The sequence below is a fragment of the Benincasa hispida genome, chromosome 5, assembly GCF_009727055.1.
Source record: "Benincasa hispida cultivar B227 chromosome 5, ASM972705v1, whole genome shotgun sequence".
Classification (NCBI taxonomy): Eukaryota; Viridiplantae; Streptophyta; class Magnoliopsida; order Cucurbitales; family Cucurbitaceae; genus Benincasa; species Benincasa hispida.
The window spans coordinates 35,794,148-35,812,588 of NC_052353.1; the positions used below are offsets into that span (position 1 = coordinate 35,794,148).

The 18,441-nt window shown below is 31.6% G+C and overlaps 1 protein-coding gene and 1 pseudogene across 1 annotated transcript; one reads left to right on the forward strand and one right to left on the reverse strand.

Annotated features, from left to right (window-relative positions):
• The first annotated feature begins 1,187 nt into the window (after positions 1-1,187).
• LOC120077314 (exopolygalacturonase-like) lies at positions 1,188-13,937 on the forward strand. The gene is given in 9 exon segments (XM_039031198.1): positions 1,188-1,725; positions 1,911-1,991; positions 3,013-3,119; positions 3,539-3,586; positions 12,537-12,666; positions 12,669-12,835; positions 13,094-13,514; positions 13,517-13,611; positions 13,692-13,937. Coding segments are annotated over 9 exon segments (1,833 nt in total).
• A 3,097-nt stretch (positions 13,938-17,034) lies between these two features.
• Positions 17,035-17,705, reverse strand: LOC120078699 (annotated as a pseudogene).
• Between the last annotated feature and the right edge of the window lie 736 nt (positions 17,706-18,441).

Below are 18,441 nucleotides of genomic sequence, written 5' to 3' on the forward strand. Positions count from 1 at the left end.
TGAAACTATGTCTGATGAGAATAAGGCCATAATATTGTTGAATTCTCTGCCTAATTCTTATAATGAAATTAAAATGGCTATTAAGTATGGCAAGGATAGTTTCACAATGGACATTGTTTTAAATACATTAAGATCAAGAGACTTAGAATTAGGGAAGGCTAAAGGAAAAAAACCTGAAGCCTTAATGATAAAGGGAAGGTCAGAGAAGAAATCAAACAAAAATTCAAACCATGGTAGATCAAAGTCTCAAGGGAAAATGAAGAAGTGCTTCTATTGCCATAAGAAATGTCACATTAGGAGGAATTGTTTTCAGCTAAAAAATAAAAGGAAAGTGAAAATAGAAAGGAGGATGATACTCAAAATGTCAATGTGACAGAGGACTACCAAGAAGCCGAAGTTCTTACTATTTCAGATGGCAAGTTCAAATCAGAATGGATTATTGAATCCGGATGTTCTTTTCATATGAGTCCAAACCGAGATTGGTTTCAATAGTTCAAGGAGATCAATGGGGGAAAGGTTCTTCTAGGAAATCATCAAGAATGCAATGTTGAAGCAGTTGGAACAGTGTTGGTGAAAATGTTTGATAGACAGATCATGGAACTCACCTCAGTAAGTTATGTTCCTGATTTGAAGAGAAATCTTCTTTCTCTTGGAGTTTTTGACACTGCATAAGACTCTTGTAGACTTGAGAATGGTACCTTAAACGTCATAAAAGTAGTATGGTGAAACTATGAAGAAAGCTTCGATAAGGACTATATGTTTTAGAGGGAAATACTGTTATTGGTGCCTCATCAGTTGCTTCACAGAAACATCACATATAAGCAAGAATATGGAGGTTGGGGCACATCAGTGAGAATGGTTTAAAACATCTCTTCAAGCAAGGCTTGCTCGGAACAACATCAGAAATCAATCATGGCCTAGCTAAAAAGATGAATCGTACACTGCTGGAAAAGGTAAGATGTCTCATGTCAAATGTTAACCCACCAAGGAATTTTTTAGGGAAGCATTGGAAACAACCACTTACCTTGTTAATAGAAGTCCTTCTTCAGTTATAAAGTTTAAAACTCCCATAGAAAAATGGACAGGACATCCACTAGACTTATCTAACTTGAGGATTTTTAGGTGTGTTGTAATATGCACATTTCAAAGAGGGAAAGTTAGACAATCGTGCTAAGAAGTGTCTTTTAATGGGTTATCCTAAAGGTATAAAAGTCTATAAACTATGGTGTGTTAAAGAAAGACAAGAGAAATACATCATTAATAGGGATGTAACCTTTGATGAGACCAAGATGACATCAACCAACAAAGAGAATAAGATTGCACAAGAGTCAGAGGTAGCATCTGAAACTTATATTGAGTTTGAAGTACTAAGTCATACTTCAAATGAATCGAAGAACCAGGAAAATATAGAAGAAAACTCTCAGGTGGACACAATTCAAGCAGAAACTTCTCAAGGAGATGATCTTCAGTCATATATTCTGGCTAGAGACGGACGGAGAAGGCAGATTAGGCCACCTTCTAGGTATGTAGATGCTCATATAATTCACAGTGCATTATGCACTAAGCTGGAAGATGCTGATAATGAACCACTGACCTTTGATGAAGCAGTAAATTCTAAAGAAAAACTCACATGGCAGCGAGTAATGCAAGAAGAAATGGACTCTTTAATCAAGAATAAAACTTGGAAATTGGTGGACAAATCACATAAGCAGAAGATGCTTGGATGTAAGTGAATATACAAGCTCAAACAAAAAATTCAAAATAAAGATTCACCAAGGTATAAAGCAAGGCTTGTTGATAAAGAATTCAATCAGAATGAAGGGGTAGACTATAACAAAATATTTTGACCCATAGTGAGACACACCTCCATCAGAATGCTATTATCATTGGTTACTAAGTATAACATGTAGCTAAAAACAAGGGTATGTCTTCTTGCATGGAGACTTGTCTGAAACTATCTGGATTTATAGAAGCAGGAACTGAAAATAAGGGTATGTCTTCTTCAAAAATCCTTGTATGGTCTAAAGCATGCACCTAGGCAATGATATGTTAAGTTTGATTCATATATGTTGTCATGTGGTTTTAAAAGAAGTATGTTGGATCATTGTGTATACTTTAGACATGAAGTAGTAAGACATTCTATTTTCTTATTGTTATATGTTGATGATATGCTAGTAGAAAGCATATATAGACAAGAGGTGAATAAGCTAAAAAATGACTTAAAAGGGGTATTTGGCATGAAATAACTTAGACCTACAAAGAAAATACTAGGGATAACAATTGATAGAAACATAGATGTTGGTAGTATGAAACTTTCTCAAGAAGCATACTGCAATAAGTTGCTTACAAGATTTAGAATGAATGAATCTAAATCAGTTATAACACCTCTTACATATCATTTTAAGTTATCCCTTCAGCATGCCCTAAAATATGAGGATGAAAGAGATCAAATACAAGTTGTACCACATGCTAATGTTGTAGGAAGTTTCATGTACCCTATGGTCTATACTAGACGAGATCTAACTCATTGTTTAAGTGTTGTCAGTAGATATATGGTTGATCGAAGGAGTTATTATTGGCAAGCAGTCAAGTGGATCCTGAGATATATTAAAGGAACCTTATCATATGGGCTATTATATACTAAACACTTGAGTAATCAAGATGTTCTCACAGCCTTTGTGAATGCAAACTATGCAACAGATAGAGACAAAAGAAAATATTTGTCTGGTTTAGTTTTCAAGTTCTATGGCAACACAATGAGCTAGAAATCATCTTTACAATCAGTGGTTGCTTTATCAACCATAGAAGCTAAATACATGGCTCTAGCTGAAGCATTTAAAGAAGCTATCTAGCTTAATGAGTTAGCAGAAGAATTTTAGATTTACTTAAAGGATGATTTGGTGATTTTTTGTGATAGCCAAAGTGCAGTTTTTTTGTTAATGAATCAGGCCTACCATGAAAGAACAAAACATATGGATGTTAGGTTCCATTTCATTTGAGATGTAATTGTAGAAGGAATGGTAAGGATTGAGAAAATTTCATCCTCTGAAAATACAGCTGATGCTTTGACAAAGACTTTACTTGCACATAAACCTGAGAGTTGTCTGGAGGCTCTCAAGGTTGGTTCTTGTGAATACTGTTATTGGGAAAGGTCTTAAATTTTTCTTACTGATGTATTATGTAGGAAGATGGAGAATTATTGTAGTTTTTTGCTAGCCTAATACATTTGGGCCCTTTATTATTTTCAATGGGCCTGTCTTCTTTTCAGCACATTAATTTGGCTTCTTAACGGGCATGCTATACTCTTTGTAGTTTGCAGGGAAAAGTATAGTTATTGTTTTTATTAGGCCCATCTTCAAGCAGTTTTTGAATGAGCTAGAAGAAGGAATATTCCTCTCCAAATTTGTTACAGAAGGCTACAAGGGATTGGCTGATTGATTGAGGTTTTTCACCTGAATTCGTTTCTTCTTCCAGGGATATTTTCCGTGCGTAAAGTTGTCCCAACTGAAGTATTTCTCCTGATGTTATTAAATGGCAGGTTGAGCAAGCATTCAGGGGAGAAGCAAGTAAGCGAGCAAGCATTCAGGTGAGTAGGGAGTAAGCGAGTAAGCGAGTAAGCAAGCAAGCATTCAGGTGAGTAGAAAGTAAGCAAATAAGGAGCTAGCGAGGAGCGAGTATGAGTATGCAACTTTGAAGCATTGGCTATTTAAGTGTTTTCTTCTTGTTGCTGTGAGCTTCGACTTTGTATTTCCTCTTCCAAAAGGAATTCCTCTATATTCTTATTATGAATATCAGTAAAGAAGATTGAGTGACCTTTCACAGTGGATGTAAATCTCATCTTGAGATTGAACCACTATAATTTCTTTGTTGTTTGTTCTTTCTACTTTTTTCTCTTCTTCTTTTTTTATTTTCATTCAAGTACTTCTACTGTTACTACACTGCGCAGAAATATTAGTAAGCATAGCTTAGCTTAACATGAATTTAAAAGCATCTCCTTATTTACTTTACTTCAACCAAAAAAAGACCGTGATTACTTCAATCAAGGCTATAAAAAAAATCCATACGTGATATCCACCATCACACACCTACCCCTAATGATACCAAACCAATATGTAATCCACAGTCATTTTTTCCATTATAATTTCCTTATAAATTAATACTGGTTCACTTTGTTCTGCAACCACACACCAGACAAGATGGAGATGCAAAACAAAGTGAACCAACAATGTGGAAGGACATTCAAGGCTGTAGCAGTGGCACATTATGAGATAATGGGCTTATGTTGGTCGAAGGAATGGCCCAAATCTGCTGATGACCGAAAGAATTAGAAGTCTGATTTAATATGTGATAGAAGTGAAGCCATAAAGAACAAACAACTCTTTATCATTTTCAGATCATATTTCTTTAAGTTAAAATCGATTCTCTCTTCCTCTCTCTCTCAATGTTCTTCAGCTCTTATCTTTGATAATCAAGATTGTTTAAAGTTTCATTAAAAATTTCTTTGCATGTAGGTGATGATGAAGAGAGAATCGAAGGAGAAGATGATTTATAGTTGTTCGGCAACAAGGCCTACATCCAAACATAAGCTAAGTGTTTTCTTTCTCTAAATCATTCTCTTGAACTCATTATTTAGGATATTGAGCTTCATATATATGAGAGAATGAGGAGTTAGTTACAGAGTTTGTTACTGACTGATTCTTTTAAAATGCTTTCATACTATAACTTTTACTTCTGTCTTCAACCATCTCCACCTTGAAAGTATCTGTAAGATTAGATTTGCTCCCTTACTCAAGTTGTGCAATTTTTTTAAGGTATGGTGAAGCCTATCAACTCTAGACACTTCAAGAGTTTGAGTTGGGATGTAGGCTTTCTCAAAATGTCTGCTGCGTCGACATCGGTATGAACTTTTTCCACTTTGATGTTTCCTTCTTCAATTTGATTTCTTACAAAGTGATACTTTATATCTATGTGTTTGCTCCTATTGTGGATTTGTAATTTTTTTTTCCAGATATATGGTGCTCTAATTATCACATAGAATGGCAAACTGTCTTGTTGTATTCCAATGTCTTGTAGAAGTCTTGTTAACCATAGGGCTTCGTTAACTGCTTCAGATAAAGCTATGAACTCTGCTTCTATTATTGAAAGAGAAACAACATATTGTAGAGAAGCATTCCAGCTTAATAGGTTGTGCCCCAATAGGAAGAAATATCCAGATAAGGATCTTCTCCTGTCTAAATCACCTACATAGTCTGCATCTACATAGCCAATAAGTGTAGGATTAGTGGAGTTTTGCTTCTTGTAAGTGAGTATAGACTTTTTAGTACCATTAAGGTATCTAAGAATCCAATTAGTGGCTTCCCAATATCTTTTCCCAAGATTTGACATATAACAACTGACTAAGTTGGCTCCATAGGCTATGTCTTGTCTAGTTGAAATCAACACATACATTAAGCTTCCCATTATTGGGAATAAGGGACTCTAGACATATAGTCTATGTGTACAATATCATCTTCTTTATGAGAATTTGTTGTTTGAACTTGAAGTGATGAGCTATTGGAGCAGTAACAAATTTTGCCCTTTTTTTTATAGAATTTCTTTAGGATTTTATCACATTAGATATGTTGGCTAATAGACAACTCATTCTTATTTCTGTTTCTGATAATTTGAACACCAAGAATCTTCTTTGGTTCTCCCATGTCTTTCATTTCAAATTCTCTTTTCAACATAGTTTTGAGTTTACTCAAGTCACTTTTAGAGCTCTATGCAAGGAGCATGTCATCTACATATAGGAGTAAGTAGACTTTGTCTTTGAAGAAATTTGAGTTGATGTAAACACAACTATCATAGTTGCTTCTCAAGAATTTAATCCTCAGGATAAACTCATCAAACCTTTGATACCAATACCTTGGAGCTTACTTTAATCTATATATGGATTTGTTTAGTTGAAAGACTAGATCTTCTTCACCATGCTTGATGTAGCCAGTGAGTTGTTTCATATAGATCTTCACCATTAATTGACCATGTAGAAAGCTGTTTTCACATCGAATTAGTCAAGTTCTAGGTTGTTTTGAACCACCAAGGATAAAAGCATCCTTATAGAGGTTTTCTTGACCAGAGGAGATAACATTTTAGTGTAATCAATCTCCTCCTTTTGAGAAAACACCTTTGCAACTAGCTTTGCTTTGAACCTAGGTTGTTCAACTACTGTTATTCCTTCGTCGTATCTGTATATCCCCATAGAGGGAATTTGTTTGAAGCCCTTAGGAATAGATGTAAGAGTCTAGGTATCATTCACATTTAGTGAATGCATTTCATCATTCATTGCTTCAATCTAGGTACGAGCATTAGGTCCATTGATAGCTTCCTCAAAAATGCTCAGGTCCATGTCATCATCATAAGTTTTGCAAGCAAAATCTGCCTCCCTATAGGAAAAGGCAACCTAGTTATACCTCATATGTGCATTCAGACTCTTGAATTGTTATTGACCATTATATCTAAGTTTTTTGTGATTGTTAACGTGAAGATCTTGTCATCTGGGACAACATAATACATGCAATAGGAGAGGAGAAGTGCCTAATTTATGAAAACATGAAGGCGAATGAAAAATCACTCACCATGCATCGGTCATATTTTGCACCTAAGCTTGGAGTTGATAGCATTTCAAATTTGAATAGAAAATGCAACAGAAAAAGCTAAACTAGATGTAAATTTATGAAAACATGACAAAAGGTTTATGTCTTACTATACAAAGTGGTGAGATCAAGTTCATAAAAAAAGATATCCTACCATCAACACAAGGATTACACGGACCACACGTATGCAATAGCACCATCATAACTCTTGTGATTGACCACCAAAAGGCATTCTAATAACTATATAATAAAATTTATAAAAAATAATGGCTTACAAGCTTTTAGATCCAACATAAATGCCTTGGGTGCTACACAGTTTGCCTTCCCACATGTTGTGTGGAGTAGGCTAACTCCCTGTTAGCAAATCACCAATAACTGATGAGTAAAAAAACAAAAATAGAACTCCAACATCTGTTTGATACAAGAATGCTACTAATCATGTTTGTTTCCAATAAAAAAAAAAAATCATAAATAGTAAATTTTAATAAGTATTTTACCTATATCATTTCTCCCAAACATCATGTTGCCCAACCCCTCCCTTCCCTCATACATAACCATGAAAAAGAGAACAATGAGGGACTAAAAGGAATCTATCTTAAATATTACAAAGCTTGGAGTGGAGAAAACTGCAAATTACAACACTCAAAATCTTCAAGCAAAAACACCCATTTACCTAAAACTTTGTATGCCAAACTAGGTACATTGTATACCAAACTAGGTACATTGTATACTTAAGCCCGTAAATTTCAGATCCCGTAAACTTGTGGGCATTATAAATCAAAAGTAATCACTTATCTCGCTCCTTCAAAGTTAAAACCCATTCATTTACCATCATCTTGAAATATAGAAAACTGCTCAAATTAAAAGAGAAAATAATGATCAAATCAAGCATCTAAACACCATCACATATGATTTATATAAGTAGATATGGAAACCTAGATAATAAGAAAATATGCATGTGATTAAAAAAAAAAAGCATAACACCTTCAAATTCAAAGATTCAGTGGCTCATCACCCAACACATTTAATAAGAAAAACTAAAGTATGTGCAGTGATAGAAGAAGAAGAATCAGTAACAAAAAAGAAACTAACCAGAATATAGTCATCAATGTCACCAAGTGAATTCTTGGGCAAACTCAAAGAATCCAAATTAATAAACAATAGTACATGAATCAAACGACATTCAAAGAAGTCCCAAAAGAGACTATCATGTATTAGAATACTATCAAATTATAAATACAAAAAATTACAACATTATTGCAACACATGTATTGCAAAAGATCACAGAGGTCCAAAACTTTTTTCCAAGAAATAAAGCATAATGGAGATGAAAATAAATGCACTTCTATACCCATTTAATGGAAGCTAGATTTATTCAGTTAAAAAGAAAGATGAATAGAAGAAATCTTATTGTAACGAAATCTCAAGAAGAAACAAAAGATCATCATAAAATTGCAATCAAGAGAACAAAAGGAAACTAATTAATATAGGGTTCATAAATGTTGGAACACCAATACCAATAAGGAAGGGGACTAACTCAAGCATGAACTAGCGGTACATATTGTAATAGACCTTGTGTATAGATTAACAAATATTCTAGATAGAGAGATTGCTACCAACTATAACTATTTGAGACAATAAGAAGTTTTTTGTATTCTAGCCTTATTCTCTTAGTTACCCCTAATTGATAAATTACTAATTAATAATAATAGATATCCACCTGCAAAGGCTTAACTTTTTCATATTAGGTGGTATATCGATAAACTGAGTTACCAAACTCAGAGTCTTCGTTTCGTGATTTATTGTTTGTTATTTTGTTATTGTGTCTGTGATTACTAAGATGTCTTGTTTAATATCTGTGCTCTGTGTAACATAACACATTAAAATTTTAGGATGCTTGTTACTCATTATGATTCTAATTCTTTAAAGGAGGCATTGGTGAATAAGTGTCAAATTGGTGTTCTTGCATGATTTTCTGATCAAATTATCAATGGCAAGGATGATGGGAAACAATCTTCGGGTTGGAGTGGAGGTGGAGAAAAAAAGAAGAAAATGAATGATTTACAAAGGAAAGTGTGTGCAAAGTTATGATGACTATGATGAATGAAGAGAATGAAATTGGAAAATGATGGCGTATTTGATAACGTTCGTGTTTAGGATTTTTTTTATTTCTTGTTCTTTAAGAAACTGACTTGTTTGATAATTATTCCTATTTTGTAGCTCACACTTGATAATGACTTACAAAAACCAAACAAAGATTTAGAGTCTGCTGAATTCAAGCCTCAATATCATCAGAGTTCTCCATCATTTAGCAAAAGGAATCAAAATTATCCTACTAGTTTTGAACCATCTTATCTATAACAACCATTAACATAATAGAATTAAGTCAATACAAACTCAAATAAATAAAACCAAGGCTTCCCAATGAGGTGGAGGAGAATCCAATTCTCGACACACCACCAGCTTGACACTGAAAAAGTTTATGGAGAGAGAGAGAGAATTGGATGTCAATTTATGTATTTGATTTAGTAGTTTGCAGAACATCCCAATAGGAGAGGATTAAACAAGAAAATAAACTTAAAAAAAATATATATGAAAGGAGAGAAGAAGAAGTATAAACAAGAAATAATTACAACTTAGAAGTAAAAGCTTGAACATGTCTCAATGACTAGAGGGGTTAATCTATAAGTTTGGGAGATGTCATTTCCTTAAGTGGGCAAGCTAAAAATGACTTCAATTATCAACCCTAACCATCCAACAATCTCACACTCTCTCTACTGAAACTATTGGGTTTTATTCAGTCAGACATTATCACAAACAACAATTGAGAAGTCAAATTAATGCCATCAACATAATCTATAGAAATTGCGAATTTATATAAGAAAAAGTAAAATATACATCATCTGTTGAGTAATTAACACTCTTATTAAAATTTCCTCTTCCCCTTTGGTTCTATCCTTGAAAAACTGTAGCAACCAAAATCAAATGAACAAAATGTCATCAACATAATAAACTCATTTTACAAGCTAAACAATGAATTCAAAAGAAATTTGCTTACAAACATGTATATAGTTTACATTGTATCGAATTTTTCACTTGTTGCTTTTATCATTTGAAATAAAAGATTATTTAGAATAACCCTATAAATGGTTTTGTGAAAGAATGTATATGGAAAGGAAAAAAGAAATTAAACAGCAAAAATTGGGGGAATTGATAAACTAATGAAAAAATATATCAAAATTCCAACACTGCTCAAACTTGCCTCATTCAACGTCGGAGACTATGAGGTCTACAGTCCTCATTCACATCGACGGCATGAAGGAGATCAATATAAATGGAAGAGAAGTTGCAAATGATCAGAGGTTTAAATAATCACCTCTCACGGAAGAGAAGGAGATCGACGGAACAGACACGACGTGAAGGAGATCGACGGACATGGACGAGCAACGGCGTGAAGGAGATCGACGAATGAGCGAAGAAGGGTGAAGGACGGGCACGAGCGAGATAGGGTTTGGGCGTAAGAGAGAAGAAGGCGGTGATATAGAGTTTTATTATTTAATAAAATAAGAAAAAAAAAACATTACACCTTTAATGTCAGTTTTAAACTGACATTAAAGCCCATCTTCCGACATTAAAGATCTTTTTCTTAAAAAAAAAATCGATATTATACATCCGATTTCGCTTTTTCCAACCTACATTAAAGCCCGAATTTCTTGTAGTGTTTCTAATTTATATGATATTGTTTCTTTTATTTATCAAACCATCCTTTCACCTCTTGGTTGTGTGTTCAACTCCTATGTTGGGCACTTTTTTTTTTTTTCTCTTTTTATATTTATGTTTCATCTTTTATATTTTATTTATTTTCTTTATTAATTTTTTTTACACTTCTTTGAATATTAATTTTTACAATATGCATGTTTATATATTATTTCAATTCTAATGTTTTTAGTATATCTAAAACCGAGTAGAATTTTATATAAATTTTGTTAACTAAGACACTCATTTAACTTAACTTTAATGTTTTACAACAACGACAATTACATAATAACTTGAGTTAGAGATGACAGTGCTGATCAAATTTGGGCAACATATGAAGGTTAGGATACAACTTCGTTATTATATTTTGTTGTCATCGAGGCCTAGTCTTACTTGTATTATATGATATAAACTTTTGATAATATCTTTTTTTCAATGTTTAATGTATGACATATCTTCTTTTTATATTATATTGTTAAAAAAAATAAGGAAAAAAACAATAAACAAGAAACAAGAAATAGTTATCAAACAAGTTTATGTTTCTATTTCTTTATTTCAAATAACCGAGAATGGGAATAATATCTTTTTTTCAATGTTTAATGTATGACATATCTTCTTTTTATATTACATTGTTAAAAAAAATACGGAAAAAAAAACCAAGAAACAAGAAACAAGAAATAGTTATCAAACAAGTTTATGTTTCTATTTCTTTATTTCAAATTACAAAAAACGGGAATAATTATCAAACATATTCCTGTTTTTAGAAAAGAGGAAACATGAAAGAAAAAACAAGCAACGAAAAATAGGAAACGAGAATGTTATCAAATAGTCTTAGAGTAAATCATGCTAAAATAAGGATCTTTTGTTGAAAAACAGATTTGGAACAGATTTATATTGATGGTTTTAGCCACAATCTCTGTGATTTGGTGGTATGCATGGAAAGCACATCCAAAATTAAAACATGTGTAGAAAGCAATTAAAAAGCCACATCTTTTATTTATCATATGAGCTATCGAGAAAAGGATAATTATATGCTAGCTTGTAGCATTTTGAAGAGTTGAATCATGGCTTTCGTTTGTTGTGTGTTTTCTTTTCCTAAAATGTTCCAATTTTACATTTTAAAGAAAATTTAGGGTGATGAATGGATTTATTTTTTTGGTCCAAATTTTAATGTTTTTGTCATCTTTATAAACAAAAGTAAGGAAATTATGATAAATAACATTTTTAAGATTTCACATTACAAAACTAGCACTCTTTTTTAAAACTAATTAGAATAGTTTTTCTCGGTTCATCTCATTGGAGATTGACCACCGAGATTTAGTTAAAAAAAAAAACTTTTTATAACTTATTGATTGTTTTGGATTTTCACAGTACATCTAACCAAATTACACACAAAGATTTGCTGATTTTGTATGTAATCTTCCCAAATCTTATATCTTTTCAAAATTTCTACAAATTCGGTTTTCTTTACTAACCATAAAGTTAATGAATGCCCTAAATGCTGCTCAATAACATAACAATATAATAATCAAAATTCATCATTATTCAGGGTTTGTTATAAACACGTATGTTTTTTCATATTTTAATTAGGCTACAATTAGTTTGTGGCCACAAAAAGCTTTTGTTTTGTTTTGGCCAATGTTTAGTTTCTAAAATAAATTTGTTATTGGGTGAGTGAGGGAAGTATACTTTTGCAACACACCCTTGATGAAATAACTGTCAAACAATAAACAAATTTTAGTTATCAATTTGTGTTTAGATTAAAAAATAGGGATGGCGAGTTAATAATATGTCACACATCAAGTTCACAACCTACACAACATCTTTTAGTTTCATTGCAACTTATCTTTTATTCTTCGATTGATATATATAGAGTTTTGAATGCAAAATAAAACATCAATTGTATATAAATTTTCAAACATCTTACATAAAGAATAAGTTAAAAGAGAAAAAAAGACGATATGGGTGTGATTAAATCGAGTTTCTTGACTACTATATTATTGATGTCATTGTTATCATTTAAAGTTGAGACATTGGACTTGGTGTTGATATCACTGAGGTAACACACACAATAAAATGAATGTGGAAGTGATTACTTATTGAATTGATAAATTGTCTTTGCTAATTTTTGTTACTTGTCAAACATAGGCTTTGAAAGATGCATGGAATGACGCATGTGCATCTTTTCGTCCAAGTGCGGTAGTAATTCCAAAAGGAACATTTAAAGTAAGTGAAGGAAAATTTAAAGGCCCTTGTAAGAGCCCTATTGAAATACAACTTGAGGAACATTGCAAGCTCCAAAACACCCTCAAGGTGATAGTTGGATTACTTTTGCATATGTTGATAGATTGACACTATCAGGCGGAGGAGTTTTTGATGGTCAAGGAAAGGCAGGTTGGGAAAAGAATGATTGCCATAAAAACATAAATTGTGTTGATCTCCGTATTGTAAGCTCTATATACCTTGCATTATTTTTCTTTCCAATCTCATTGGTCACAACAAAATGGTAAATACTTATGATAATATTTAAGGAATTAAGTTTAGAAATAAATTTTAACCGTTACAAACATTAACTAGGTGCTAAATTTTGAAAGTATAAAAATTATATATTGAAAAAAAAAATTGATCATTATCTTGTCCTTCCCTGTAAAAATTTGTGGCTTCACCCTTGCTCTGACATGACATATTGCATATTAAATGAGCAGAGTTTAAGGTTCAACTTCATTACCAATTCAATTGTGAAGAGAATAACATCACTTGATAGCAAGAAATTTGATATCAACATCCTAGGATGCAACAACCTTACATTCCATGGTGTCAACATAATTGCACCAGAAAATAGTCCCAACACGGATGGAATTTACATTGGTCGATCGATTGGAATCTCAATCACAAAGTCTCGAACCGCAACAGGAGATGATTGCATCTCCCTTGGAGATGGAAGCAAACGAGTAAAAGTCACCAACGTTACATGCGGGCCTGGACATGGAATAAGCATAGGAAGTCTTGGAAAATACACTAATGAAGAAGCCATTGAAGGTGTCGTAGTGAATAACTGCACCATAATGAACACCACTAATGGTGTTAGGATCAAAACATGGTCAGCCTCTCCTGTTGCCGGCACTGCCACAACATGCATTTTTCAGACATTAAAATGGTGAATGTTAGCAACCCAATTCTCATAGACCAAGAGTACTGCCCATGGAATCAGTGCAATCGCAATGTATTGATCATTCTCAAGACTTTGTTTTTGAAATTCTTCATGTCGACTTCACAAATAAACTTTTCATTTTAATTTTTTAGATTCTGTCAAAGATTAAGATTAGTAAAGTGAGCTTCAAGAATATTGTAGGAACTTCTGCAACTCCAATGGCGGTCAAACTTGTTTGTAGTATCGACTTGCCATGTGACGAAGTAAAAGTAACTAACATTGACCTCGTTTATAATGGAAAAGAAGGTTCCATTACATCTCAATGTACGAATGTGAGACCCATCATTTTGGGAATACAAAATCCACAAACCTGCTCATCCCCTTATGTTTTTCAATGATTTATTCATGATCTTACTACATCAAAATGATGGACAACCATAATTATAAGACAATTCCTCTCTGCATTTTTGTTTCTTTTGTTCTACTTTTCCAAGTAAACAAGATGGTGACATTTCATAGGAAAGCTTATAACATGAGTACTTTAATTTGATTATTATTATTATTATTATTATTATTTTATTATATACATATATATATTTGTAGTCTTTCATCTTGAAACATGGAATTTTCCTAATACCTCAGTATAATAACTCGGTTTGACTGTACTTTTCGAGTGTAGATTCTTTTTGTCTTTCTTGAAAGGGAATAACAATCTATTAAATTAAATTATTTTACCAATCAATATCATTCCATTTTACAAGGTTATTTCAATTGACAAACATTACACAAAAATTTATTAAAATCCTGGGGAAAAAAGGTTTGTTGATCAATTATATTCCTCATTTAGCAAGTGTTAAGTTCATATCAAGACAATAATTGTCACTCACACATATTCTTAATCGAAATATAATAGAGTTTCAAATTGTCCAGGAAATAAGCAGAAAAATAATAGAGAAATTAATAAAAAGACAATAAATCTGGGAACACAAGTATCAACATGGAAAAACTCCATACTAACGAATAAATTATGGACCAAAAAGATTTCACCTATGTTAAAAATTATTTTAATTGCACAAAATAATTCTCTCCCTAATCACTATTTCAAGAGTACTCTTTCAAAATTGTTGTACTACTCATACTCTTTAATGTCACTCTCAACCTAGAGAATATAAAGGAAATTTAACACAATTAAACTTAAAGTATTTCTAACTGTGGTTGACCCAAAGACATAACTTTTTTATAATGTTAGGAGTCCATCACTTTTTTAATATTTTAGACACGCTCTTCTAATATTTTGCCACAATCCAACACAAATCTATCATTTCCATGCTATTAAACTTGAAGAAAAAAAAGTACTATGAGATATTTTATATATATAATGTTCTTTAAGTTTTAGAATTAATAAAAGATAACCTATATTCTAATTTGATAATAATTTTGTATTTTGTTTTAAACATAATTTTAAGGTTTTAAAAAATTTGAAAGATAGCACATAGAACTTTTCATTTAAAGATTTTGACAAAGATTTTTTAGTAAAAGAAAAATAATGGGTTTCATTTCAATGTATGTTATTGTTTTAATATAATACGATAATAACGATGCAGTCTAATCAATGATATTAATCAAAATGCAAATTTGGAATTTTAAATTTTAAGAAAGAAAAAATGTTTAAAAATAATTCTAAATCATCTCAACTTGAAATATAATGTTGATTGATCAAATTTCTAAAAATAAATAAACAAATAAATCTATTATTTTACTGATGTTATTACCAAGTAAAAGAGTTCCAAATGATAGTGTGTGGTCGACAAAGCAACGGTCTAGTGGTATTGTGGGACAATAAAGAAATTCTCAATCATTTCTCATAACTAATTCGTTAATATATATTACTAATAAGGATTAAGGTTTTATATTTCTTTTAACATATCCGCAATATTTCCTTATGTTTATTAGTCCAACTTAAATATAAAGGATGATTCAACATTTATATTATATCTTAGGTCTAATAGTTGCATATTTCATCAATTTTTTTAAGCTTAAAAAAACCGATGAAATATGCAACTATGATGTCAACGAAATATCACTAATGTAACTCTAATGATAATAATAATATGAATTTGAACTTACCAAAGTAAAAAAAAACATGCTCTAAAAAGTCAATTGACATCAATATTTTGTCGATATTGTCATTATATTTATCTATAGTTGAAATATCAACATAATTTTGTCAACATTGACATTTAAAACCTTGATGTTGGATATGCTAATACATATTTCCGATAGTTCATGTGTACATTTTCTTCTGAGCAAAAAAATCAAATAGCTTGCATGAAGATTGCACGTCACAAATATCTGCTCCTCTCAAAGAAAATTTCTAGGAAGTGTTTGAAGAAAATCAAGTTATTAAATGAAAATTTTTTGCAGAAGCAATAACAACCACAGGATGAGAGATTAAACATATAGATATGATAAAGAAGATAAATCATCAAACATTGAGTTTCTAGGCAATAACTATGAGAAAGAAAGCAGGTCGGGAGCGTTATCGCACTCATTTTCCGATAAATTTTGAGGAATTTGAGAAGAAGAAACAAAAAAAAAAGTAAAAAGAAAAAAAAAAGAAGGAAAAAATGGAACAATAAAGACAACACGAGAGTAAAAAAATACAAAAAGAAATAATGAAAACAGTAATAATAAGGATGATATGAGATTTGTAAAAATAAAAAATAAAAAAAAATGAAAAATTGATATAAACGTGTTTGAAAAGAATTTTTTTTTTTATTATTTCTTAAATTCAGACAAATAAGAGGGACTTTTGTAGACTATAATGTGATTTTTTTATATTAAAATATAGGAAGGGTAAAATTTAATTATGGTGTAATACATATTGTTAAACACAATTTAGGATTTTAGAAAAGCACATATACATGCATTAGATGAAACTTGCTAGAATTCGATTTTTTTTTTTTTTTTCTACTTTTGCTATTCATCAAAATGGAACCTCAAATATTGTTGTCGGGTCCAATTTTCCAATAGTATGTGGACATAAGTGAACAATGTTTCTTTTGTATAATATATATCCTTAAATCTTTATGTACAATATAATGTACCTTAAAATCTCCTTTAATTCATTTGAAATTTTATTTTAGACCGACGATAAAGATTACAAAAATTTATGAAATAAACTAGTAGATGAAATTAATGAGCTATGTTTCAATTAAAATTAATTTTTAGCAAAGAAATTGATGAATGAGAATTTGAACATCTAATTCTAAAAAAGAGAGTGTAATACGTCAATTAGTGCTGATTAAGTTATGTTCACTTTGACAATAATATTATTCATGTACTACGTCCAAAGGCTAGCCAGAAAGTTAGCATACAGAAATAGTAAAATTAATATGATAGAATATAACATAATAACGAAAAAGACTATTTAATTTTGTCTTTTTTCTTTATTAAAAAACCAACAATAAACCCTATAATTAATCATCTATAAAGTTAGTATGGATGCTGGCCTATATAGTTGCCTGGAGGATTATAGTTGCAGATCAAAAAAATCCAATTGTTTTGACATTTCACTTGGGCACAACCAACAGATTTAGTGTTCCTCCACACCAACTGTGTATAATGGAGGCAATGGCTAAAGTCATTGACACATGTATTAGAATTGTAGTCATAATGTTTTTTCTCATCGGCCCATAGACTCACCGTTGGCTCTACTGTCATCACTTCGTATCTATTTGCTAGGTTTTCGCCATAGGATCCTCCAGAGTGCTCCATTTAGCAAGTGGCAATCTTTGTGTTGGCATAATTTTGAGCATAGGCAGCCAAAGTGGCATTCCATTGGAGGGGCTGGACGCCAACCTCTGCACGGATGGCGTTGTGAGCGGCTATATAGTGGGTAGCTTTTTCCCTTGATGGGGGCAATGGGAGCTAGGACTAGGGTTAACGCCAACAAACAAAGAGAGGAGAGAATGTTGGCAAATGCCATATTTGTAAGCTATAGTTGGAAGAATGGTTAATTGTGTTGAATGTTGATGTTGAGGGTTTGGCTTAGCTAAGGCCTTTTTATATAAAGACGAAAGTTGGGCATGGTTCCATTTTGGGGGTTTTTGGAAGACAGAGAAAAGGTCTAATAGTAGTGTGGGACAACAAAGAAATTATCTCAATCTTCATGATATATATTACTAGTAATAGAGTATTATGTATATATGTGGATCAAGGTTTTAAATTTTTGACGTAAACACAATATTTTGTTATGTCTATAGGTTCAACATCAATCTGAAGAATGATTCAACATTTGTATTATATCTTAAAAAAATTGAAGAAATATATAACATAATATCAACAAAATATCTATGATGTTAACCTAACATTGACAACAATATAAATTTAAACTTATCGAAGTAAGAAAATGCTCTAAAAAGTCGATTGACACCAACATTTTGTCAATATTCACATAAACATTCATATAAAGTTGAACATTGACTTATTTTTGTCAATATTGACATTTAAAATCTTGATATGAATATGATAAATACACATTTTCTTATGATAATTATACACATTTTTTATAATAAACATGTACACTTTCTTCTTAGTAAAAATAAGCTAAGTGTTCTCTTTCTCTAAATCATTCTCTTGAACTCATTATTTAGGATATTGAGCTTTATATATATATATATATGAGAGAATGATGAGTTAGTTACAGAGTTTGTTATTGACCGATTCTTATAAAATGCTGGCATACTATAACTTTTACTTCTGTCTTCAACAATCTCCACCTTGTTGTAAGATTTGATTTGCTCCTTCACTCATATTATGCAATCTTTTTCAAGTATGGTGAAGCCTATTAGCTCCAAACACTTCAAGAGTTTGAGTTGGGATATAGGCTTCGTCAAAATG